At 51.9% G+C, this 22,286-nt stretch overlaps 1 protein-coding gene across 4 annotated transcripts in view; it reads right to left on the bottom strand.

The window, feature by feature from the left end:
* The window catches only part of LOC119971736, a 106,898-nt gene that overhangs the window by 19,423 nt on the left and 65,189 nt on the right, over positions 1-22,286 (bottom strand). For all 4 annotated transcript variants that reach the window (XM_038807703.1, XM_038807704.1, XM_038807705.1 and 1 more), the window contains one exon: positions 7,854-8,236. In XM_038807703.1, the coding sequence (XP_038663631.1) occupies positions 7,854-8,236 (383 nt within the window). The remainder of the gene's footprint in view (positions 1-7,853; positions 8,237-22,286) is intronic.

Genomic DNA, 22,286 nt, shown 5'->3' with positions numbered 1-22,286 from the left:
GGCATGGCCTCTCTGCAGGAAATTCAACTCCGGTGAAGGATCAGGTCAGGTTCAGATATTTCACTCGGGGTTTGATTCAAAGTTGCGGAGCATGGCCATCCTACTGAGCAAAAGGACAAAGTTTGTAGGGGCCAAGGAAGTGTGGGATCCGGGTTGGAGGTATGTGATAGTGAGCGAGGTGTTGAAGGGGATGCTGGTGGTGCGACTGAACATTTACGTGCCAAATTGGGATGATGTGGGGTTTGTGGATGGGCTGCTGGGAACGATTCCAAACCTAGACACACATCAGTTGATTATGGGGGGTAACTGCGTGCTGGAACATAGGGTGGATAGGTCGAGCCGTAAGTCAATGGAAGGTTAAGGATGGCAAAGAAGCTGGGAGGGTTTATGGAGAGGATGAGAATGGTGAATCCATGTAGGTTCAGGAAAGGTTCAGGTTCAGGCAAGGGAGTACTCCTTCTCGCAAGTGTACAAGGTACACTTAAGAATTGACTTTTTTGTAGGTAGCCATTGGGTGTTGGTGGGGTGATGGCGGCAGAGAATGTGGGAATTGTGATCTCAGACCATGCGCCGACTGGGTGGAGGTCAGTCTCAAGGCTGGATTCGGGGCTTTTGGCAGATAAGGGGCTGGATTCTCCATTTTTGGGACTATCTCCCCACGCCATCGGGAAAACGGTGGTCTTTTACGCCAGGAAATTTGACGTCAAAAGGCCACAGATTCCCTGTTTTGCTGGGGGCTAGCAAGCAGCTGTCGGCCGATCGGCCCTCCCCGATAGTGGCGGACCCGGACTGAGTCCGCAGCCGCCATGCAAGGATCACGGACGGTGGGACTGTGGTAAACCACTGTTGCACCTCTATTAGGTGATGTATGGTAGGACCTGTATTACAGGTACGTTGATAGTCCCTACCTGCTGGCTCCGCCCAGTAGGCGGAGTATAAATATGTGTGTCCCCCATGCTGCAGCCATTTCGCCAGCTGCTGTGGGAGGCCACACATCTTAGAGCAATAAAGACTCAGTTGTACCTGTGGTGATTGTGTATCAGTGTAGATGCAATACAACTGAGCAAGCACTAGAGGGGGCACGGGAGAGCTATAAATACAGAGGGACAGGAAGAGAGGACACACTTCACAGAAATGGAAATTGGCAGCAGGACAAGCAGGCAGCATTTGAGGTAGCTGTAAGTTAAGCTCTGAAGACAGAACAAATTCACAATAAAGCATCTTCTCCAACTTTGAGACTACGAGCTTTATTAAGACAAAAAGAACAACACGTGTTATTCCTTGTGTCTTAATAAAGCTCATAGTCTCAAAGTGCTGCGATACTATGCCCAGTGGGTCCCAAACTATGCGGACAAGGCCCGCCCACTCATACAGTCAACCCATTTTCCCCTGACGGCTGAGGCACAACAGGCCTTCACCCGTATCAGAGCCGATATCGGCAAGGCTGGGATGCGTGCAGTAGACGAGACACTGCCCTTTCAAGTAGAAAGCGACGCATCAGACGTCGCCCTATCCGCCACCCTCAATCAGGCAGGCAGACCCGTCGCATTCTTTTCCCGCACCCTTCACGCCTCAGACATTCGGCACTCATCTGTCGAAAAAGAGGCCCAAGCTATCGTTGAAGCTGTGCGGCATTGCAGGCATTACCTGGCCGGCAGGAGATTCACTCTCCTCACTGATCAACGGTCGGTAGCCTTCATTGTTCAATAATAGACAGCGGGGCAAGATCAAGAATGATAAGATCTTGAGGTGCAGGATCGAGCTCTCCACCAACAATTACGAGATTTTGTATCGCCCCGGTAAGCTCAACGAGCCCCCAGACGCCCTATCCCGAGGTACATGTGCCAGCGCACAAGTAGACCGACTCCGGACCCTGCATGACAGCCTTTGTCACCCGGGAGTCACACAGTTGTACCATTTCATAAAGGCCCGCAATCTGCCCTACTCGGTCGAGGAAGTACGGTCAATCACCAGGGACTGCCAGGTCTGTGCGGAGTGCAAGCCGCACTTCTACCGGCCGGACCGTGCACGTCTGGTGAAGGCCTCCCGCCCCTTTGAGCACCTCAGTGTGGATTTCCCCTCCACCGACCGTAACACATATTTTCTCAGTGTGGTCGATGAGTGCTCCAGATTCCGCTTTGCCATCCCATGCCCCGACACGAATGAAATTAAATGAAAATCGCTTATTGTCATGAGTAGGCTTCAATGAAGTTACTGTGAAAAGCCACTAGTCGCCACATTCCAGCACCTGTTCGGGGAGGCTGGTACGGGAATTGAACCAAGCTGCTGGCCTGCCTTGGTCTGCTTTTAAAAGCCAGCGATTTAGCCCAGTGTGCTAAACCAGCCCCTGGCGTCTTCCACCGTCATCACAGCCCCTCCTACATCCACAGTGACAGGGGATCCTCCTTCGTGAGTGATGAGCTGCGTCAGTTCCTGCTCAGCAGGGGTATCGCCTCCAGCAGAACGACAAGCTACAACCCCCGGGGAAACGAACAGGCAGAGAGGGAGAATGGGATGGTATGGAGGGCTGTCCAACACGTCCTATGGTCCAGGAACCTCCCGGCCACTTGCTGGCAGGAGGTCCTCCCCGATGCACTACACTCCATTCGGTCACTACTGTGCACCGCCACTAACAACACACCTCATGAACGTCTTTTTGCTTTCCCCAGGAAGTCCACATCCGGGGTGTCGCTCCCGACTTGGCTCACAGCTCCAGGACCCGTCCTGCTCCGTAGGCACGTCCGACTCCACAAGGCAGACCCATTGGTAGAAAGGGTGCAATTGCTCCATGCAAACCCCCAGAATGCCTACGTGGTGTACCCCGACGGCCGCCAGGATACTGTCTCCCTCAGGGACCTGGCACCAGCAGGTTCCTCCCCCCCCACTCCCCCCCCCGGGGCCTGGCGCCACCCTCCCCTCCCCCGGCACTCCCAGCAGAAACCCCCCCCGGAACCATCCGTCCTCCTCCTGCCCACATCTGAGGATGAAGAAGATTTCGGCACGCTCCCGGAGGCTCCGGACATCAGACCAGCATCGGCGCCACCACTATGTCGCTCCCTCTAGTTAAACCTCTAACTGGTCCACTGGACTTCAAAAGACATTTTTTTTCTCTCCATCAAATATTGTAAATGTAAATGTAAAAAGAAAACCATTTGTTGTGTATAGTTCTCCACCACCCCCGCCGGACTCAATTTTAACAGGGTGTGAATGTGGTAAACCACTGTTGCACCTCTATTAGGTGATGTATGATAGGACCTGTACTACAGGTACGATGGTAGTCTCTGCCTTCTGGCTCCGCCCAGTAGGTGGAGTATTAATGTGTGTGTCCCCCATGCTGCAGCCATTTCGCCAGCTGCTGTGGGAGGCCACACATCTTCGAAAAATAAAGCCTCAGTTGTACCCAACTCAAGTCTTTATGCAATTGATCGTGCATCAGGGACCACGTTAGAACCACGCCATCGGGAATTTGGTCGGATGGCAGCGGGGCAGGCTTCAGGCAATGGCCTGAGGCGGTGGATACTCAGCGCGGCGTACTCCACAAGTACGGCGATTTTCGGGTGCTGGAGAATTACGAAACTGCCGCCAGCCCCGATTTTGTGTGCCAAAACAGATCCACCGCCCCATCGCCGAACGCAATGTTTTGTGTTGGGGGGCGGATAATCCAGCCCAAGGTGTTCTGTGAGGAGGTATGGTCGGTAATGAGAGACGATGTGGAGTTGAATCAGAATGAGAGGTATTGGCAACCACATTTTGGGTGGTGTTGAAGGCGGTTGTTCGGGGTGAGGTTACCTTGTTCAAGATGCACAGAGATAGGAGGAGGGAGGATATGGTCTGTTGTGAACGTGATAATCGTGGTGGATAGGAAGTATTCGAATTCCCCCACCAAGGTGGGGTTGGCAGAGAGAAAGAGGTTACAGGGGCAGTTTGATAGGTTGATGACGGGGAAGGCAGTGGGGCTGTTATGGACGGCGAGGTGGTTGCAGCGTGAATATGGCCGGAAGGCAAGTCATATCTTAGCCCATCAGCTATGGGCGCAACCCAAGTCCAGGGAAATTATGAAGGTATGGACAGGGAAGGGGGAGATAATGTTGGAACCGAGGAAGATTAACGAGGCGTTCAGGGAGTATTACGAGAAGTTATGTAGGGCCAAGCCAGGTGGTGAGGAAGGGGATATGGTGTGCTTTTTGGATGAGCTCGAATTCCCAAGGCTGGATGAGGAGAGGAGGCATGTGCTGGAAGAACCGCTAGGACTGAGAGAGGTGATGGATAGCATAAAAGAGATGAAGGCAGGGAAGGCCCAAGGCTGGACAGCTACCCAGCTGAGTTCTATAAGGAGTTCACGATGGAGCTGGCACCACACCTATTGGAGTTGCTGGAGAAGGAGGAGCTACTAGAGACACTGACCCAGGCATCGACCATGCTAATCTCGAAGAAGGAGAAGGACCTGTTGGAGTGAAGGTCTTATAGTGCCCACTGTTAACCACGGTTGTGAAAGAGTTGGCCAAGTTAGTGGTGGGAAGGGTGGAAGGATGCAGCCCAGGGGTGGTTGCAGAGGACCCATCAGGGTTTGTAAAGGGCAGGCAGCTTTCCAGTAACATTAAGCGATTATTAAATATGATCATGACCCTGTCGAAGGGGTGGGTACCTGGTGGTAGTGGTCTCTATGGACGTGGAGAAGGCATTTCGACCTTTCTGCTGTCAACCCTGCTGTTAGCACTAGTGCTAGAGCCCTTGGCGATGGCACTTAGGGGGTTCGTAGAATGGCAGGGGATAGTGATGGAGAGTAGGGAACACAGGGTGGCGCTGTACGCAGATGATCCGCTGCTGTTCGTGTCTGACCTGTTGGAGTGCACAGGGCGAATTATGGACACACTAGAGAGGTTTGGGACCTTCTCGAACTGTAAGTTGAATGTCGGAAAGTGTGGGGTGTTTCCGGTGGGTCAGGGAGCCAATCTTGGGGCATCAGCATTTAGGGTAGTCAGGGACAGATTCAGATACTTGAGGTTCAGGTGATGAGGTAGTTGTCGAAGATGCACAAGTGGAACCTGACAAAGTTGGTGGAGGAGGTTAGGGAGGACTTTAGGAGATGAGATATGCAACATCTGACATTGGTGCGGAGTGTCCAGGTGGTAATAATGAATGTTCTGTCAAGGTTCCTGTTTATATTTCAAACCCTCGCGATTTTCATACCGAAAGCCTTTTTCGAGAAACTGGATACAGTGATTTTGGAATTTATATGGGTGGGGAGGGACCTAGGGTGAAGTGGGCCCGGTTACAGAGGCAGAGGCAGAAAGGGAGGGTTGGCACTACCGAACCTGTTGCATTATTATTGGACGGAGAATGTAGAGGTGAGGTGGTGAGGAGAGGGATCTGAGTGGGTTAGGATTGGGGAGGAGTCCTGTAGAGGGTCCAACCTGAGCTCAGGCCATGGTGACGATGTTGCGTCCGCTGGCACCGAGGAGGTACATGAAGAGCCCGGTGCTGCGGTCCACGATTAGGATGTGGAACGAGTTGAGGAAACACTTTAGGATGGAGGGGATGTTGGTGCTGACACCGTTGTGTGGAAACCATGGGTTTAAACATGGGGGTTTAAGCAGCGGCATAGGTGATAAAGATGAAGGAAAAATGGGAGAAGGAGTTGGGGGGACAGATAGGATGAAGCCAATACACAGAGTGAGTTCGACCTCCTTGTGCGCGAGGATGGGTTGATTCAGTTTAAGATGGTGCATATGACTCGGGCGAGGATGAGTGGGTTCTTCCGGGGGTGGCAGACAAATGTGAGAAGTGGGGCTGCGAAAAGTTGGAGAGATACTGGGAGGGGTGTTTGGGATGCTATCAAAGATGGTGGGGGTGGAGGCCGGGCCGGACCCGATGGTGGAGATTTTTGAGATATTCGGAAGGCCGAAGCTGATGGAGGGGAGGAGGGCCGACGTTGTATCCTTCGCCTCTCCTGTTTACCCAGTGAAGGATTCTGTTGGAATAGTGGTTGACAACGCCACCGTGGGTGGCGATTTGGCTAGGGGATCTGTACAATTTTCTCTGGTTGGAAAAGATTAAGTTTGAGTTGAGTGAATCAGCGGAGGGCTTTGAGATGTGGTGGGGGCTGTTCATGACCATGTTGGAGGAATTATTTGTCGCTCGGGGGGGGGAGGACTTGGACGAAGTGTGAGGTGTGAAGAATGTTCTTTTTGACTTATGTTTTTGTACTTTTGAATATGTTTTGAATAAAATACATTTTTAATAAAGTCAACCATATTGCTGTGGACTAGAGTCACATGGAGGCCAGACCAGGTAAAGATGGCATAATAAGCTTCTAGATAAGTACATCTCTCTTGTGAACAGACTATTCCATTCTTCTATATTTACAGAATCTCCTGCACAATTCTGCTGATGCCACTGTTACATCATGATACACATCGCTATCTCATTATTATAACTGTTAACACATTATTCCTATCTCATTAGCCCACTATTCCTACATCATTCCTATTAGCCCATTATTCCACAGAAGACACACTGTCTAGTATTTTTGGCATACACTTTCAGCCTGGAGAATCGGACAGTGTCTGCCCATACCAGTTTTGTGGCACTGCCGGAATCTAAAAACAGCCCGTCTACATCTGAAAAACATTTTTAAATTTTCATTTAATGTAATATTTTTTAAAGATTCCCAAAGGCTGAGTTATAGGGGTGGATTCTCCCAAAATGGGGCTGCGTCCCCACACTGGCATAAAAACTCAGGCTTTGCATTCCCGAGTTTCCTGAAAAAAACCCAACCCGATTCACTTACCTTCAGGGGGCTAGCAGGGACCCAGAGTGCTTCATGCAGTTTTGGCTGCAGACACGGGCCCTGCACTTCCAGATCCGAGTCCTCGCATGCGCACGGCGGCGGTCTCCAGTGGCCGGGCCGAGCACCATGACGGACTCAGACTGCGGAGGCATCTGGAAGATGTAGCCCCCACCCCGATCGGTCGCTTCCCCGAGGATCCGTCTGGCCCGATCTCTCCTCCGGCTACCCATAAGGACGACCCAGTGCCCGATCCCACCATCCCTCACCAGGGTGGGCGCAGACTGAGTCCGCAGCCGCCACGCGCGCGTCACGACCTGCCATAGCATGTTAGTTCCACGCCGTCGGGAACTCAGCCGGTTGGGAGTGGAGGATCAATGGGCGGGCCTCTGGCAATGGCCCCCCAGCCGCGTCGAGTAATTCGCAAATGCGCGGATATTCGGGGCCTGGAGAATCGATGGACCGGCGCTGGGCCCAATTTCATCGTGAAATTTGATTCTCCGCCCCCGCACCAAACACGATTTTGGCGTGGGTCTGCAGAGAATCCAGCCCATAGTCTCTGCTGCGTGACTACGATGAGGCAAGGAAGAGATCCCCGTTCTCATTCACTTTTATCTGTCAAAGGCACCTCTCAGACCCGTGACCTCCACTATCTTCAAGGACAAGGACATGTGGGTGCATCCAAACTCCAAGTTCCTCTACAAACCACGCATGATCTCGACTTGAACATACATTGTTATTTGTTGCTGGGTCAAAATCTTGAAACTCCTTCTCCAACAGAAAACAGAAATGTGGGAGGACCTTCACTTACATAGGCTGCGTAAGCTCAAATGGGAGGTTACAATTACTGTTTCACAGGCAATGAGGGATGGGCAATAAATGCTGGTGACACACATATCCCGAGATCCTGAAAATAAGTTTTTTTAAACCTGGCTGAGCGATGGTGCCGGGTATCAAGGGTCCAGAGAAAAGAGAGAGAAACCTTTAAAAATAGAAGCTCCATCATTAAAATGGGAGGGGGGGGGGGGGGGGGGGGGGGGAAGAGGGGGGTGGAAACTTTCCTTACCCGTGATGTACAAGTATAATTCCTGTTGAAAAATTATATTCTTCTGACATCTGGCAAGACACCACATCGAGTGAGACGGTAGTCATACTGCTCTTGGCGATGACTCTTATGTATAACTGGTCATTGCTGGTGGCATCAAATGGAGGACGGGCCTTGGCTGTTCTCCTGCTGAAGTTGAACTCTTTGCTGAACTGGATCTCAAAGCTATAGTTCCCAAACAACTTCTCTGCAGTACTATTCAGTAAGTTCAAGTCTTTGTCGCCATTATTAGATCGCCGGAATTTACATGTCATTGGGAAGGCCACTCTTTCAGTCTGTGCCAGTGTTTCACTTCTGCTCCGCCTGATGATTTTATTCGTGAAGATGGAGTGAAATTCATCTTCCTGGGAAAAAAGTCACATGTTACATTATTCCAGATGCGAAGGAAATAGTTCCCATTTTCACAGATGTTGCTACAGTATTCACATTGGACCAGTGTTCCATTGCTTAATACTTCGCTCTTGCCTGGTATTAGGAAGGGAAAGTTGGAACGGAGCCTCGTATTTAAGGGTGCGCACCCCCTTTGCACATGATCTGCATCAGTTAGGGAATTTGCCTGACAGATGAGGAAACAACGGGAATGACACAAGATTAACATCGGGATGCTTCCTAGATGTCAGATACCAAAAAACAGGATCAAATGGAAAAACGCAACAACGTAAGAGTGAAAATTTACTGTACACCCTCAGTACGGTACTCAGTGTCAGCCTAGGTAATCTGCTCAAGTCTCTGGAGCAGGACTTCAATCCCAAACCTTCTAATTTTGAAGTCGAAAGCTCAACCATTTGAGCCAGCATTTAGCTCCCAACATACAGCTACAACTGCAAAATTTGTGTATTCCATCGATCATGTGAAGGCTATTTCATGGACGCGATCTACCAGCCACAGCAAACTGGGGCATGGAGCAGCCAGTCGATGCCGGGAGAGGCCTCTTCCAGGATCCATTCAGCTAATGGGATCTCACAAGATATCGTGAACCGGACCCTGCCCATTGTGGGCAGGCTCAGCATTTGGTAAATCTGTATATTAGAGTGAGTAGCTAATCTGATTCCTTCACCTCAGAGACCTTAGGTAAGTACCGTTGAGTACTTGTCCCCACAAATGGAGACCAGGTGGAACGGCACTTGGGAGGGTTTCCCAGGCAATCGGAGGCCCACGGACAATTGGTCCCCAAGCAGGGTGGCACCCTGGAACTGCTGATACCACCTGAGGATAGCAATGCCAAGGTACCTGGTTGGCATTCTGCCCGCCCTGGGGATCAGACTCCGGGGTGCCCTCCCTGTGCAGGGGGACTCTGAGACCCCCTATTAGGTAGGTTGGTGCTTTAGGAGGTAGGGGGTCGCGTTGTGGCGGGGTGAGGGGGTGGGGGAATTTCAAGAGATCAGTGAGCCATTTAAAAATGGCTTCCCGATCACTTCCTGCACTGACAAGTTCTGGCGAGCAGAGCTCCTCAGTGCAAGAAATGGGATTAAGTGACTAAGTGCGTCCTCGGTGGGGCATTCTCAGCTGAGGTCCAGGATTGCAACAGAATCTTGTGTGATAGCATAGTCTTCCTCAGCGCTGTGAGCAGCTAAACATCTCGACATGGGACTCTCCTACAATTCGGGCAACTACAGCAACAACAACTTGTATTTATATAGCATCTTAACATAAATAAACTTCCCAGATATTCTGAAGCAAAACATGACACCAAGCCACAAAAGGAGATATCAGGGCAGATGATCATAAACTTGGTCAATGAGGTGGATTTTAATGAGTGTTTTAAGGGATGGATTAATAGGAGGATCAGGGATTATGGGGAGAAGGCATGAGAATGGGGATGAGAAACATTTCAGCCATGATTGAATGGCGAGCAGACTCAATGGGACAAATGGCCTAATTCTGCTCCTATGTGTTATAATCTTATAGGAGGAGGATTAGGCCATTTGACCTCTCAAGCCTGATCCGCCATACAACTAGATCATGGCTCAACTATTACCTCAACCATTTCCCCACACTATCTGCTTAAGAATATTTAGCTGAGAGCAATACTACTCAATTTGACCACATTTGGCCCCATTTAAATGCTTCAGATTTCATGTGACCCCAGAGTGAAAATTTGGTGGGGGGATGGGGGAGTACAAGGCCTGTTCTCGGGGAAACTTCAGATAGTCAGCTTGCATAAATATTATTGTGCAGAGCACTTGAAGTAGCTAAATACTTGCAATAAACTCAAAAAAATGTAATATATCATCAAACTTCTATTGTAAATTGGACCCATGCATAATTATTTCTTTACAATTCTCTTTATAACTCTATAATTTGTAGATACATAAACTCTATAACTGCTATTTCTGTGTGCATAGAACATACAGTGCAGAAGGAGACCATTCGGCCCATCGAGTCTGCACCGACCCACTTAAGCCCTCACTTCCACCCAATCCCCCTAACCCAATAACCCCTCTCAACCTTTTTGGACACTAAGGGCAATTTAGCATGGCCAATTCACCTAACCTTCACGTCTTTGGACTGTGAGAGGAAACTGGAGCACCTGGAGGAAACCCACGCAGACACGGGGAGAACGTGCAGACGCCGCATAGACAGTGACCCAGCGGGGAATCGAACCTGGGGTTCTGGCGCCGTGAAGCCACAGTGCTAACCACTATGCTATCGTGCTGCCCTACAGCAGCATAGGATATGCATGACTGCAAATTACAGATTTTTTGATACTCGCTTACAATTAGTTACATATAACAGAAAATACTCAGGTCATATACTTATAAAGGTTTTTTCCTCTCCTACTAAAATATTACTGCTGGGGCGGCATGGTGGCACAGTGGTTAGCACTGCTGCCTCACGGTGCTGAGGACCTAGGCTCTCCCGGCACCGGGTCACTGTTCGTGTGGATTTTGCACATTCTCCCCATGCCTGTGTGGGTCTCATCACCATGACCCAAAGATGTGCAAAGTAGTTGAATTGGCCACGCCGAATTGCCACTTAATTAAAGAAAAAGAAATGGATACTCTAAATTTATTTTTTTTAAACTTAAATATTAAAACTTTTAGTAAGTGTGAATATATACCTGTTAAAACTGCAGATGTATATGTCTCAAATTTAGAGTGCTTTTCAGAGGCTTTGCCTGTTGCAATTACAGAGGAGATACTAAGCTTGCGTTTTTATTAGCTAATGAGGAGTTAGGGGAGTTGATGAAAAGTGGGGTTTTCACAAACAAAAACATCTATTCACAGGCTTTTATTGCAACAGTAATCAGGCTTCAGAGAAACAAAAAATACACACAAGCATTTAAAGGAGCCTCAAAGCTATTGGAAATCAGTCTGATCTCCATGGCAGCCATTGCTGCCTTGGGGCTTGTGAACCTAAAATATCATCTTGTCACCCCACTGGGGGTCACAGTCCACAGTTGGGGAAGCCATACTTTCGAGATCACACCAACCTTGTCAGGTTGGATATAGGGGTGATAGTTGCTTCTTAGTATCTTCAGCTAATTAGGGCAATGCAAAGGCCCAACAAGGAAAAGCAGCAGGAGTGGGCAGCACGGTAGCATGGTGGTTAGCATAAATGCTTCACAGCTCCAGGGTCCCAGGTTCGATTCCCGGCTGGGTCACTGTCTGTGCGGAGTCTGCACATCCTCTCCGTGTGTGCGTGGGTTTCCTCCGGGTGCTCTGGTTTCCTCCCACAGTCCAAAGATGTGCGGTTTAGGTGGATTGGCCATGCTAAATTGCCAGTAGTGTCCTAAAAAATAAGGTTAAGGGGGGGGTTGTTGGGTTACGGGTATAGGGTGGATACGTGGGTTTGAGTAGGGTGATCATGGCTCGGCACAACATCGAGGGCCGAAGGGCCTGTTCTGTGCTGTACTGTTCTATGTCGATGTCTATGGAGGCCATTCATCTGTTTTTGACAATAGCCAGAAGGATCCTAAACAAAACCAGTGATATTGAGTGATAGATTGGCTTCCGATCTAACCTGCCCACTCCCATTGGCAAGATTAGGATCCTGTCACAGCGTGGCAAGATACCAATAATCATCAATTAAGGCCAATCTCCATCCACGAACAGGAAGAACCCCCTATCGAAAGGCCTCCCATGATCTAATCGACTCCCCAGCGAGTTATCACGCGGGCGCCATTTAGCACTATTATTTAAAAACGTAAAGCTGACTTCCGGTGGAGGCGATGACGTAGGAAGCCACACATTTGGGAGCTCCCGTTTTAAACGGACTTTTTGGCTCTTTTTAGAGCCCAAAACGGAAATTTTTTGACGTCTCCCGGTGGGAGAAGGTGTGCTGATCGACTTTCCCCGCAGTCCATGACTCGAACTCGGAGTGGAAAGGGGTAAAAAATGGCAGCAGCTCCCCAGAAAAAACGGGGGAAGGAATCCAAGATGGCGGCCGGCGAAGCTCCAGAGGAGTGGAAGCAGTGGGCCCAGGAGCAACAAGCTGCTCTCCTGCGCTGCTTTACAGACTTCAAGGCTCAGGTACTGAGCTCTCTGCAGGAAACGAACAGAAGGCTGTCGGAGATTCAGACGACCCAGGGCGCTGCCATCAAGGAGTTGTAGACGCAGGCCACTGAACGAGAGGAGGAGGCCGTGGTCCTCGTGAGTAAGGTGGAGGGGCACGAGGCACTCCACAAGAAGTGGCAGGAACGCTTCGAGGAACTTGATCACTGCATGAGGCGGAAAAACCTGCGGATCCTGGGCCTTGCGGAGGGGCTGGAGGGGTCGGACCTGACAACCTACGTGGCTACAATGCTGAACTCGCTAGTGGGGGCCGGGTCTTTCCATCTGCCCTTGGAGCTGGAAGCAGCACACAGAGTACTGACCAGGAGGCCTAAGGAGAATGAACCCCTGCGTGCGGTGCTGGTGAGGATCCACCGGTTCAGTGATCGGGAGTGTGTGCTGCGCTGGGCCAAGAAGGTGAAGAGCAGCAATTGGGAGAATGGGGTAGTACGGATCTACCAGGATTGGAGTGCGGAGGTGGCTAAGCGGCGGTCAGGATTTAATCAGACAAAAGAGGTGCTTTACAGGGAAAAGATAAAGTTCGGAATGTTGCAGCCCGCGCGCCTGTGGGTAACTTATTCGGACCGGCATTACTATTTTGATTCCCCGTAGGAGGCGTGGGCCTTCGTGCGGACGGAGAAACTGGACGTGAAGTAGGGGTTGGGGGTTGCGGGGTCGGTTGTAAGGCTTTATTGCTGGTTTCTGCTGTTGCTGTGTTCTTTTTTTGTTTTTTTGTACTTTTGCAATTTTGATATGGTTATTTATGGGGGTGTTGTTCTGTTATGTTTTTTTTGCTGTGGGGCATTGTCTGAGTTTTGTATCTTGTGGGGAGGGTTGGGGGGGGTTTGTTGTATTCTATGTCCGGTTGGGGGTATGGAGGGGGGCTGGTATTTGGGAGCTGCGTCAGAAGGGTGTGGTGGGGCAGTGCGAAAGCGCGGGCTTTCCTCTGGTTTCCCGCACTGCGGGGCTGGGGGCGGAGATGATGACGGGGGGAGGCGGGGCCTTAACTTGCTCTCCCCCGCGCTGGAGCGGTGCCTGGAGGAGGGATAGATTGGGGGATGATCCCACTTTGGGAGGGGTCGGGTTATTGGTGGGAGTTCCCGGGGTCAGCAGAAGTTAGCTGACCCACGGAAGTCCAGTGGAGGACGGTTCGCGGCTGGGAGGGTTCCTAGCCTGGGGGGGGGGGGGGGGGGGGGGGGCGCGGAAGGGGAATACCGAGTTGCTGCTGGTAGGATCAGGAAGGAGCTGGTGGGGGCTGGGGGGACAGAGGTGAGGTGTTGTCGCTGTGGGGACTGGGTCGGGCAGGGGGTGCTGGCCTGGGGCGGGCAGTTGACGGGCTATGGCTAGCCGACGGGGGAGGGGGTCGGGACGCCCTCTGATCCGGTTGGTCACCTGGAATGCGAGAGGATTGAATGGGCCGGTGAAGTGGTCAAGGGTACTTGCTCATCTGAAGGGGCTAAAGGCAGATGTGGCAATGCTTCAGCAGACCCACCTGAAGGTGGCGGACCAGGTCCGCCTGAGGAAGGGATGGGTGGGGCAGGTTTTCCACTCTGGGTTGGATGTGAAGAACCGGGGAGTGGCGATTCTGGTGGGGGAAAATGTGTTGTTTGAGGCATCGGAGGTGGTGGCGGATAAGGGGGGTAGGTATGTTATGGTTAGGGGCAGGCTACAAGGAGAGAAGGTGGTACTTGCTAGTGTGTATGCCCCAAATTGGGACGATGCGGGCTTTATGAGGCGTATGTTGGGACTGGTCCCGGATCTGGAGGCGGGAGGTCTGATCATGGGGGGGACTTCAATACGGTGTTGGATCCTTCACTGGATCGGTCCAGCTCTAGGACGGGTAGGAGGCCGACGGCGGCCAAGGTACTGAGAGGGTTTATCTGCCAGATGGGTGGGGTGGATCCATGGAGGTTTGTGAGGCCGAAGGCACGCGAGTACTCTTTCTTCTCCCATGTACATAAGGTCTACTCTCGGATAGACTTCTTCGTGGTGAGTAGGGGACTGATTCCGAGAGTGGAGGAGGCCGAGTATTCGGCCATTGCAATCTCCAACCATGCTCCGCATTGGATGGAGTTGGAGATGGGGGAGATGCGGGACCAGCGCCCGTTGTGGCGGTTGGATGTGGGGTTGTTGGCGGAGGAGGAGGTGTGCAGGAGGGTCCGGGCAAGTATTGAGGGGTACCTCGAGGTGAATGATACGGAGAAGGTTCAGGTGGGGATGGTCTGGGAAGCCCTGAAGGCAGTGATTCGTAGGGAGCTGATATCCATCCGGGCACACAGGGAGAGGAGCGAGAGGAGTGAGAGGGATAGACTGGTGGGAAAGATGCTGGAGGTAGACAGGAGGTATGCAGAGGCACCAGAGGAGGGACTGTTGGGAGAGAGGCGCAGCCTGCAGGCTAAATTTGATTTGCTGACCACTAGAAAGGCGAAGGCACAGTGGAGGAAGGCACAAGGGGCAGTGTACGAACATGGTGAAAAGGCGAGTAAGATGCTGGCTCATCAGCTCCGCAAGCGGGATGCGGCTAAGGAAATTGCTGGAGTGAGAGACAAGAGTGGGAATGTGGTGCGGTAGGGGGTAGAGGCGAATGAGGTCTTCAAGGACTTTTACGGGGAACTGTACCGGTCGGAGCCAACGTGGGAGAGGAGGGAAATGGAGAGGTTCCTCGACGGGCTTCCTTTCCCGAAGGTGCAGGAGGAGCAGGTGGAGGGGTTGGGTGCGCCGATTGAGGTGGAGGAGCTAGTTAAGGGGATCGGGCAGATGCAGTCAGGGAAGGCACCGGGGCCGGATGGGTTCCCGGTGGAATTTTATAAAAAGTTTGTGGACCTAGTGGGTCCCTTGCTGGTGCGGACACTCAATGAAGCGTGGGAAGGGGGGACTTTGCCCCCCGACGATGTCGCAGGCGCTGATCTCGTTAATCTTAAAGAGGGACAAGGACCCCCAGCAGTGTGGTTCATACAGGCCCATATCTCTCCTCAATGCTAAGGTGCTGGCAAAAATTCTGGCCACCAGGATAGAGGACTGTGTGCCGGGGTTGTGCACGAGGACCAGACAGGTTTTGTGAAGGGAAGGCAGCTGAACACGAATGTGCGGAGATTGTTGAATGTCATCATGATGCCGGCGATTGAGGGGGAGGCAGAGATAGCGGTGGCGCTGGATGCGGAGAAGGCCTTCGATAGAGTGGTTTGGGGGTACCTATGGGAGGTGTTGGGGAGGTTTGGATTTGGTGAAGGGTTCATTAGATGGGTAAGGCTGCTATATGAGGCCCCGATGGCGTACGTGGCCACGAATGGGAGGAGGTCGGAGTACCTCCGGCTTTACCGAGGGACCAGACAGGGTTGCCCCCTGTCCCCCTTGTTGTTTGCACTGGCAATCGAGCCGCTGGCGATGGCGTTGAGGGATTCAGAGAGGTGGAGAGGCTTGGTGCGAGGTGGGGAGGAACATAGGGTGTAGTTGTATGCCGATGACCTGTTACTGTATGTGGCGGACCCGGTGGGAGGGATGCCGGGGGTGATGGAGCTGCTAGCTGAGTTTGGGACCTTTTCAGGTTATAAATTAAATTTAGGCAAGAGTGAGGTGTTTGTGGTGCACCCTGGAGACCAGGAGGAAGGAATTGGTAGGCTCCCGCATAGGCGGGCAGGGGAGAGCTTTAGGTACCTGGGGGTGCAGGTGGCCAGGGACTGGGGGACTCTTCACAAACATAATTTCACCAGACTTGTAGATCAGATGGAGGAGGAGTTCAAGAGGTGGGACATGCTGCCATTGTCGTTGGCGGGGAGGGTACAGTCCGTCAAAATGACGGTGCTTCCGAGGTTCTTGTTCCTCTTTCAGTGCCTGCCCATCTTTATCCCCAGGGCCTTCTTTAGGAGAGTGACTAGCAGTATTTTGAGCTTTGTGTGGGCACATGGGACTCCGAGAGTGAAGAGGCTGTTCCTGGAGCGAGGGAGGGATAGAGGCGGGCTGGCGCTGCCCAACCTTCTGGGGTACTATTGGGCGGCCAATGTGTCAACGGTGCGTAAATGGGTGATGGAGGGGGGAGGGGCGGCGTGGAAAAGAATGGAGTTGGCGTCATGTAGAGGTACGAGCCTGGGTGCCATGGTAACGGCGCCGCTGCCGCTCTCCCCTAAGAGGTTTACCACGAGCCCGGTGGTGGCGGCGACCCTAAGAATCTGGGGACAGTGGAGACGGCATCGGGGGGAAACAGGGGGCTCGATGGAGGCTCCACTGGGTGGCAATCATCGGTTCATCCCGGGGAACAAAAATGGGGGATTTAGAGGGTGGCAAAGGGCGGGCATCAGTAAATTGAGGGACCTGTTTATTGGCGGGAGGTTTGCGGGCCTAGGGGAACTGGAAGATAAATTTGGGCTTCCCCAAGGGAACATGTTCAGATATTTGCAGGTAAAGGCGTTTGCCAGGCGACAGGTAGAGGGATTCCCTCTGCTGCCCTCGCGGGGGACGATGGACAGAGTGCTTTCGGGGGTGTGGGTCGGAGAGGGAAAGGTGCCGGACATCTATAAGGTAATGCAGGAGGTGGAGGAGTCGTCAGTGGAGGAGCTGAAGGCTAAATGGGAGGAGGAACTCGGGGAGCAGATGGAGGACGGGACTTGGGCGGATGCCCTGGAGAGAGTCAACTCTTCCTCCTCATGTGCGAGGCTTAGTCTCATCCAATCTAAGGTGCTGCACCGGGCCCACATGTCCGGGACTAGGATGAGTAGGTTCTTTGGGGGTGAGAACAGGTGCACCAGATGTTCGGGGAGTCCAGCGAATCATGCCCATATGTTCTGGCCATGCCCAGCACTGGAAGAATTCTGGAGGGGGGTGGCGGGGACGGTGTCGAGTGTGGTTGGATCCAGGGTCAAACCAGGGTGGGGACTTGCGATTTTTGGAGTTGCGGTAGAGCCGGGAGTGCAGGAGGCAAAAGAGGCCGGTGTCCTGGCCTTTGCGTCCCTAGTAGCCCGACAAAGGATCCTGCTACAGTGGAAGGATGTGAGGCCCCCAAGTGTGGAGACCGGGATCAGTGACATGGCGGGATTTATAAAATTGGAAAGGGTCAAATTTGCCCTGAGAGGATCAATGCAAGGGTTCTATAAACGATGGCAGCCTTTTCTGGACTTCCTGGCTCAAAGATAGGTATCTTGGTCAATAGTTGTTAAAATGCTGTGTTGTTCATGGAGGTGGGGCGAATGTATATGATTGCTAATATTATTGTTATTTTTGGTATTTTACTATAGTGTGTTATTGTTGTATAAATTCAAAATTTTTCAATAAAAATTATTTTTTAAAAAAACCAAAACGAAACGTGAAGCTAGGGAAATGGCTGCTGTGGGGATAGGAGGCCCCCGGAGAACAGAGCCCCATCTGTGGTAATATGGTGAACGTCATTTTAACCCTCACCGACAATGGCCTATGCCGCAAAACTGTAGGCTATCACTAATAGGGAATTGGCAATGTTAGTAATGGGAGAACCAAACAGATCACAAGTGGATACTGTGGGTAGATGTGCAATGTCGCAGGCGGGTTAGACTGCCTAGCATCCCAATCAGACTTTGCGGCTGGACACATTGCCTGACCATTTCAGGCTGCGCAACTGCAGGGACATCAGCCAACAATCATACATCCAAGAACTGGGCCGCAGCACTGGGGACACCCCCGCTAACATCGGGTGAGTGTATGTATCGGTGGGGGTACCTGGGCCCGGGGTTCTGTAAAAGGTTTTCTAACGTAATGTTAAAGATTTTGGGGGTGGAGGTGCTGATATTTGGGGTGTCGGAGGATCCGGGAGTGCAGGTGGGGAGATAGGCTGACATGGTGGGCTTTGCCTCCCGGATAGCCTGGAGCCGGATCTTGCTGTGCTGGGGGGAGTCAGAGCCGCTGAAAAACGGGGTCATGGTTGAGCGCATTGCCAGACATCCTCCACCTGGAAAAAAATCAAGTTTGCCTTAAGAGGGGTGCAGGAGGGTTCTCCACAAGGTGCAGTCTGTTCATCAACCTCTTTAAGGAGCAACATTTGTGTGGGGTGGAGGTTCTTTATGGATTGGATTTATTTATTGTCATGTGTACCGAGGTACAGTGAAAAGTATTTTTCTGCAAGCATCTCCACAGATCATTAAGTACATGGGAAGAAAAGGGAAGAAAAGAAAACACATAATAGGGAAAAGAGAGAGGTTAGTAATAATGCTAGTTTTAGAATTAATTTTTAAAGATTTGAACGAGTATAAGTTAAGTAAAAAGTGGATCTGTGGGGGAGAGCTCGCAGAGAGTTGCCTCGCTCCGGCGCCATCTCGGAAAGATGTTCTGTTTGGGTTTGGAGGTGCTGGGTGTAAAAAGAGGAGGTGGAGAAGGTGGGACGGGGGAATAGTGTTAACTGTGTATGTTTACTGTTGCTGTTTGCACATTTCTGTTCTGTATATATTTGAAAATACCTCCGCTAAAATATATATTTTTTTAAAAAGTCACCGCAGCCCTAAGATTTTATGCGCTGGGTTGATTCCAGGGCTCGAGCAGGGACTTGTGTGACATATCCCAACCTACAACCCACAAATTCATCCGTAAAGTCACGGATTCCCTGTTTGCCCGGGCAGATGACAATGTTCACTTTGACCTGGACCAAACCCACCAAGGTGAATGGGCAGCAAGATTCTCCGCCATCGCCGGGATGTCCTAGGTCCACGGGGTAATAGATGGCACGCATGTCGCCTTCCCCGCATCGGGCGGTCTGGGAGCACCCTTGGTTAACAGGAAAACATTCCACACCCTCAACATCCAACTTATGTGCGACCAACATCTGAAGATCATGCACATGTGTGCACGCTTCCCCGGGAATGTGCACGACAGTTACATCCTGGGACAGTCGGAGATTCCAGATGTTTTCAAGGGACACTCTACGATGACCGGTTCATTCTGGGGGGATAAGGAGTGCCAGCTTAGGACCTGGCTAATGACGCCAGTGTGGAGGCCGGTGACCAATGAGGAGACCCAATAAACAAGCCCATCTGGCCACCCGGGCTGTCGTTGAGCGGTGTATCGGGCTGTTTAAAATGCTGTTCCAATGCCTCAACCTCTCTGAAGGTGAACTGCAGTACACCCCCCGGAGGGTTGTCCACTTTGAGGTGGTCTGCTGTGCCCTCCATAACCTGACACAGCAGAGGGCAACCTGCTGAAGGTAGAGAAGGAGAAGCATGTGGCCACATGGAAGGAGGAGCAGGACCTGTAGGGCTGGAGGACAAGCCTTGGGAGGACCCGCAGGAGTTGTTGGAGGATAGGGTCAGGCAGCGGCGGTGAGGGTCTGGCATGCCTAGAGAGCCAGGGAGGACTTCAACATTGCCCGCATCACATAGGATGTGGCTTTGTCCGTCATATTGCCGCATTCCCCATTCCACCCACCATTCCCCCCCCCACAACCATTCATCTCCGCCTCTAACCTGATCCGTCTCCACCTCCCCGTCACTCAATTCCATTCCCCCCAACCCCCGCCATCTCCTGCACCCGTAGCCTTTGTAATTCCTCCAATGGGGTATGGACCCACTGCAGTGTCGCTGATATCCACCTCTGAATATCAGGCCCGCACCCCAGGTTCTACATCAGCTCTGGGATAACCTTGTCAAGGTGCTCAGCATATGACTGGGACCCAGCTGGGCCCTGGGATCTGGCAGACCTCCGACCGCTGTCTCAGCTGGATGTTCATGGCTCCACTTGGTGTGCATCAGCAATTGTGTGGTGCTCCCCAAATTGTGCCCAGAAGCCTGTCCATTAATTTCACCCACCAAGGTGTGTGCCTCTGCGCTGGTGGAGGGTGGGGATGATTGCTGTGATGCCAGTATGGTGGCATCTTCTGAGCGCTCCTCTGAGGTGTCCCCATGGGCGGTAGTGGGGGGCACCCTGAATGGGCTCGCGACATCAGATGGAGATCCTGCAGATGAAACAGATCAGTGGGAGGGAAGGTTTATTCTGTCTGGCATGAACAATTCACATGTGACGGGTCATCTGGGTAGGGCTGGTGGATACCCACCTCTATAGCACAGGTCGATCTCAACATCGGTGACTGATCCATAGAACATAGAACAGTACAGCACAGAACAGGCCCTTCGGCCCTCAATGTTGTGCCGAGCCATGATCACCCTACTCAAACACACGTATCCACCCTATACCCGTAACCCAAGAACCCCCCCTTAACCTTACTTTTATTAGGACACTACGGGCAATTTAGCATGGCCAATCCACCTAACCCGCACATCTTTGGACTGTGGGAGGAAACCGGAGCACCCGGAGGAAACCCACGCACACAGGGGGAGAACGTGCAGACTCCACACATCTTCGGCCTTCCCCACAACCTCTAGGGCCTGCTTCTTGTAGGGGACGAAGACTCTGACATCTGATACCTCATTGCTGGTCTGGGCACTCTCCCATCTGTTGTGTGCCAACTTCTCCTGCTGGTGCAGAGAGAGGGCATCGTAAGTTGCACACTTCATGCATCGTGGGGCAGGGGTGTATGGCGGAGGTCAGGCTGGGCATGGGTAGGGTGCACAGCTGGGTGCCCAGGGTGTGCTGAGGCACAGGCATGGTATTGTGCTGGGAGTAGTATGGTGCCACTGCAGGACTGTTGGGGTGGTGTGTGTTTGTGTGTGTGGGGGAGGGGGGTAAAAGTGGCAGGCAGGACCGGTGCCAGGGGGCCAATGCCAACTCATACGTGCAGAGGTCATTGGGCTGCTTACGGCACTGGGTGTTAGTCTTCCTGGTGACGGCTGCTGCCATTGCCTCCCAGGCGGCACTGTCTGCCCTGTGACTGACCCTCCGACCCCCTCGGGGGAACAACACTCCACTGCGTCCAACAGTCTGGCCAGGTCGGCATCTCCGAATCGTGGGGCTGGTCTGCAAGGTGGCATATCTGATGTCTGGGGTTTGCTCTGCGGGATCAGTTTAAGAGCTGCTCCCCCTCATTGGCGGGGCATTGCCAAGCGTGGTCCAGGCGAATCAGCTGCCAGGACAGTCTTTTCCGGCAAAGCCAGTGGAGCATCATTAAATGCCTTAAATAACATTAGATATCGGTGATGGCCTTGCCGGGTTGGCCATAGGGAAACACCCGGCTGTTCCTGCTCACTACTGCACTTCGAAACATTTCCGTTAGATCACACCGAATAAGCTTAGGATTCACCTCTGCAATTCCAGGTTAGACTGTCTGAGGTTGAACCCGAGTCTTCATAACCTTGGTGTCATATACGATCATGTGAAGAGCTTCCCACCTCATAACAGGACTATCATTAAATCTGATTATTCCTATACGCAGAGGGTGGTGGATGCCTGGAACGCTTTACCAGTGGAGGTGGTAAAGGCGGGCATGATAGCATCATTTAAGAGGCATCTAGACAAGTATATGAACGGGCGGGAACAGAGGGAAGTAGACCTTGGAAAATAGGAGACAGGTTTAGATAAAGGATCTGGATTGGCGCAGGCTGGGAGGGCCGAAGGGCCTGTTCCTGTGCTGTAATTTTCTTTGTTCTATATCTGTAACATTCTTTGACGCAATCTCTGTCTCAGTTCAAAAGCTACCAAAATCCTTACCCAAAACTTTGTTCCTGCTCGACATGACTACACACATCTGGACAGCCTCCCAAGTTCTAAACCATCTAGCCTTGAGATGATCCAAAGCTATGCTCCCCATGTGCTAACTTGCACCGAGAACCGTTCACTCATCACCCCCATGCTCACTAACTACAATGGCTCCCTATCACTAATCTCCTTCTCCCCTACAACCCTCCCAAAATTTCTGCACCCCTCCAACCATGGCCTCTTGAGCACCCCCCATTTGAATTACTGACCATTGGCAGCAAGTCTTCATTTTCCACAGCCCTAAATTCAGGAATTCCCTCTCTAAACGTCTCTGCTCCTTGTCCACTCCTTTGAGACT

This window comes from Scyliorhinus canicula, chromosome 9 (genome assembly GCF_902713615.1).
Source record: "Scyliorhinus canicula chromosome 9, sScyCan1.1, whole genome shotgun sequence".
In the NCBI taxonomy this organism is placed as follows: Eukaryota; Metazoa; Chordata; class Chondrichthyes; order Carcharhiniformes; family Scyliorhinidae; genus Scyliorhinus; species Scyliorhinus canicula.
The sequence above is the reverse complement of the archived record's forward strand: the minus strand, read 5'-3'. Positions and strand labels throughout refer to the sequence as shown.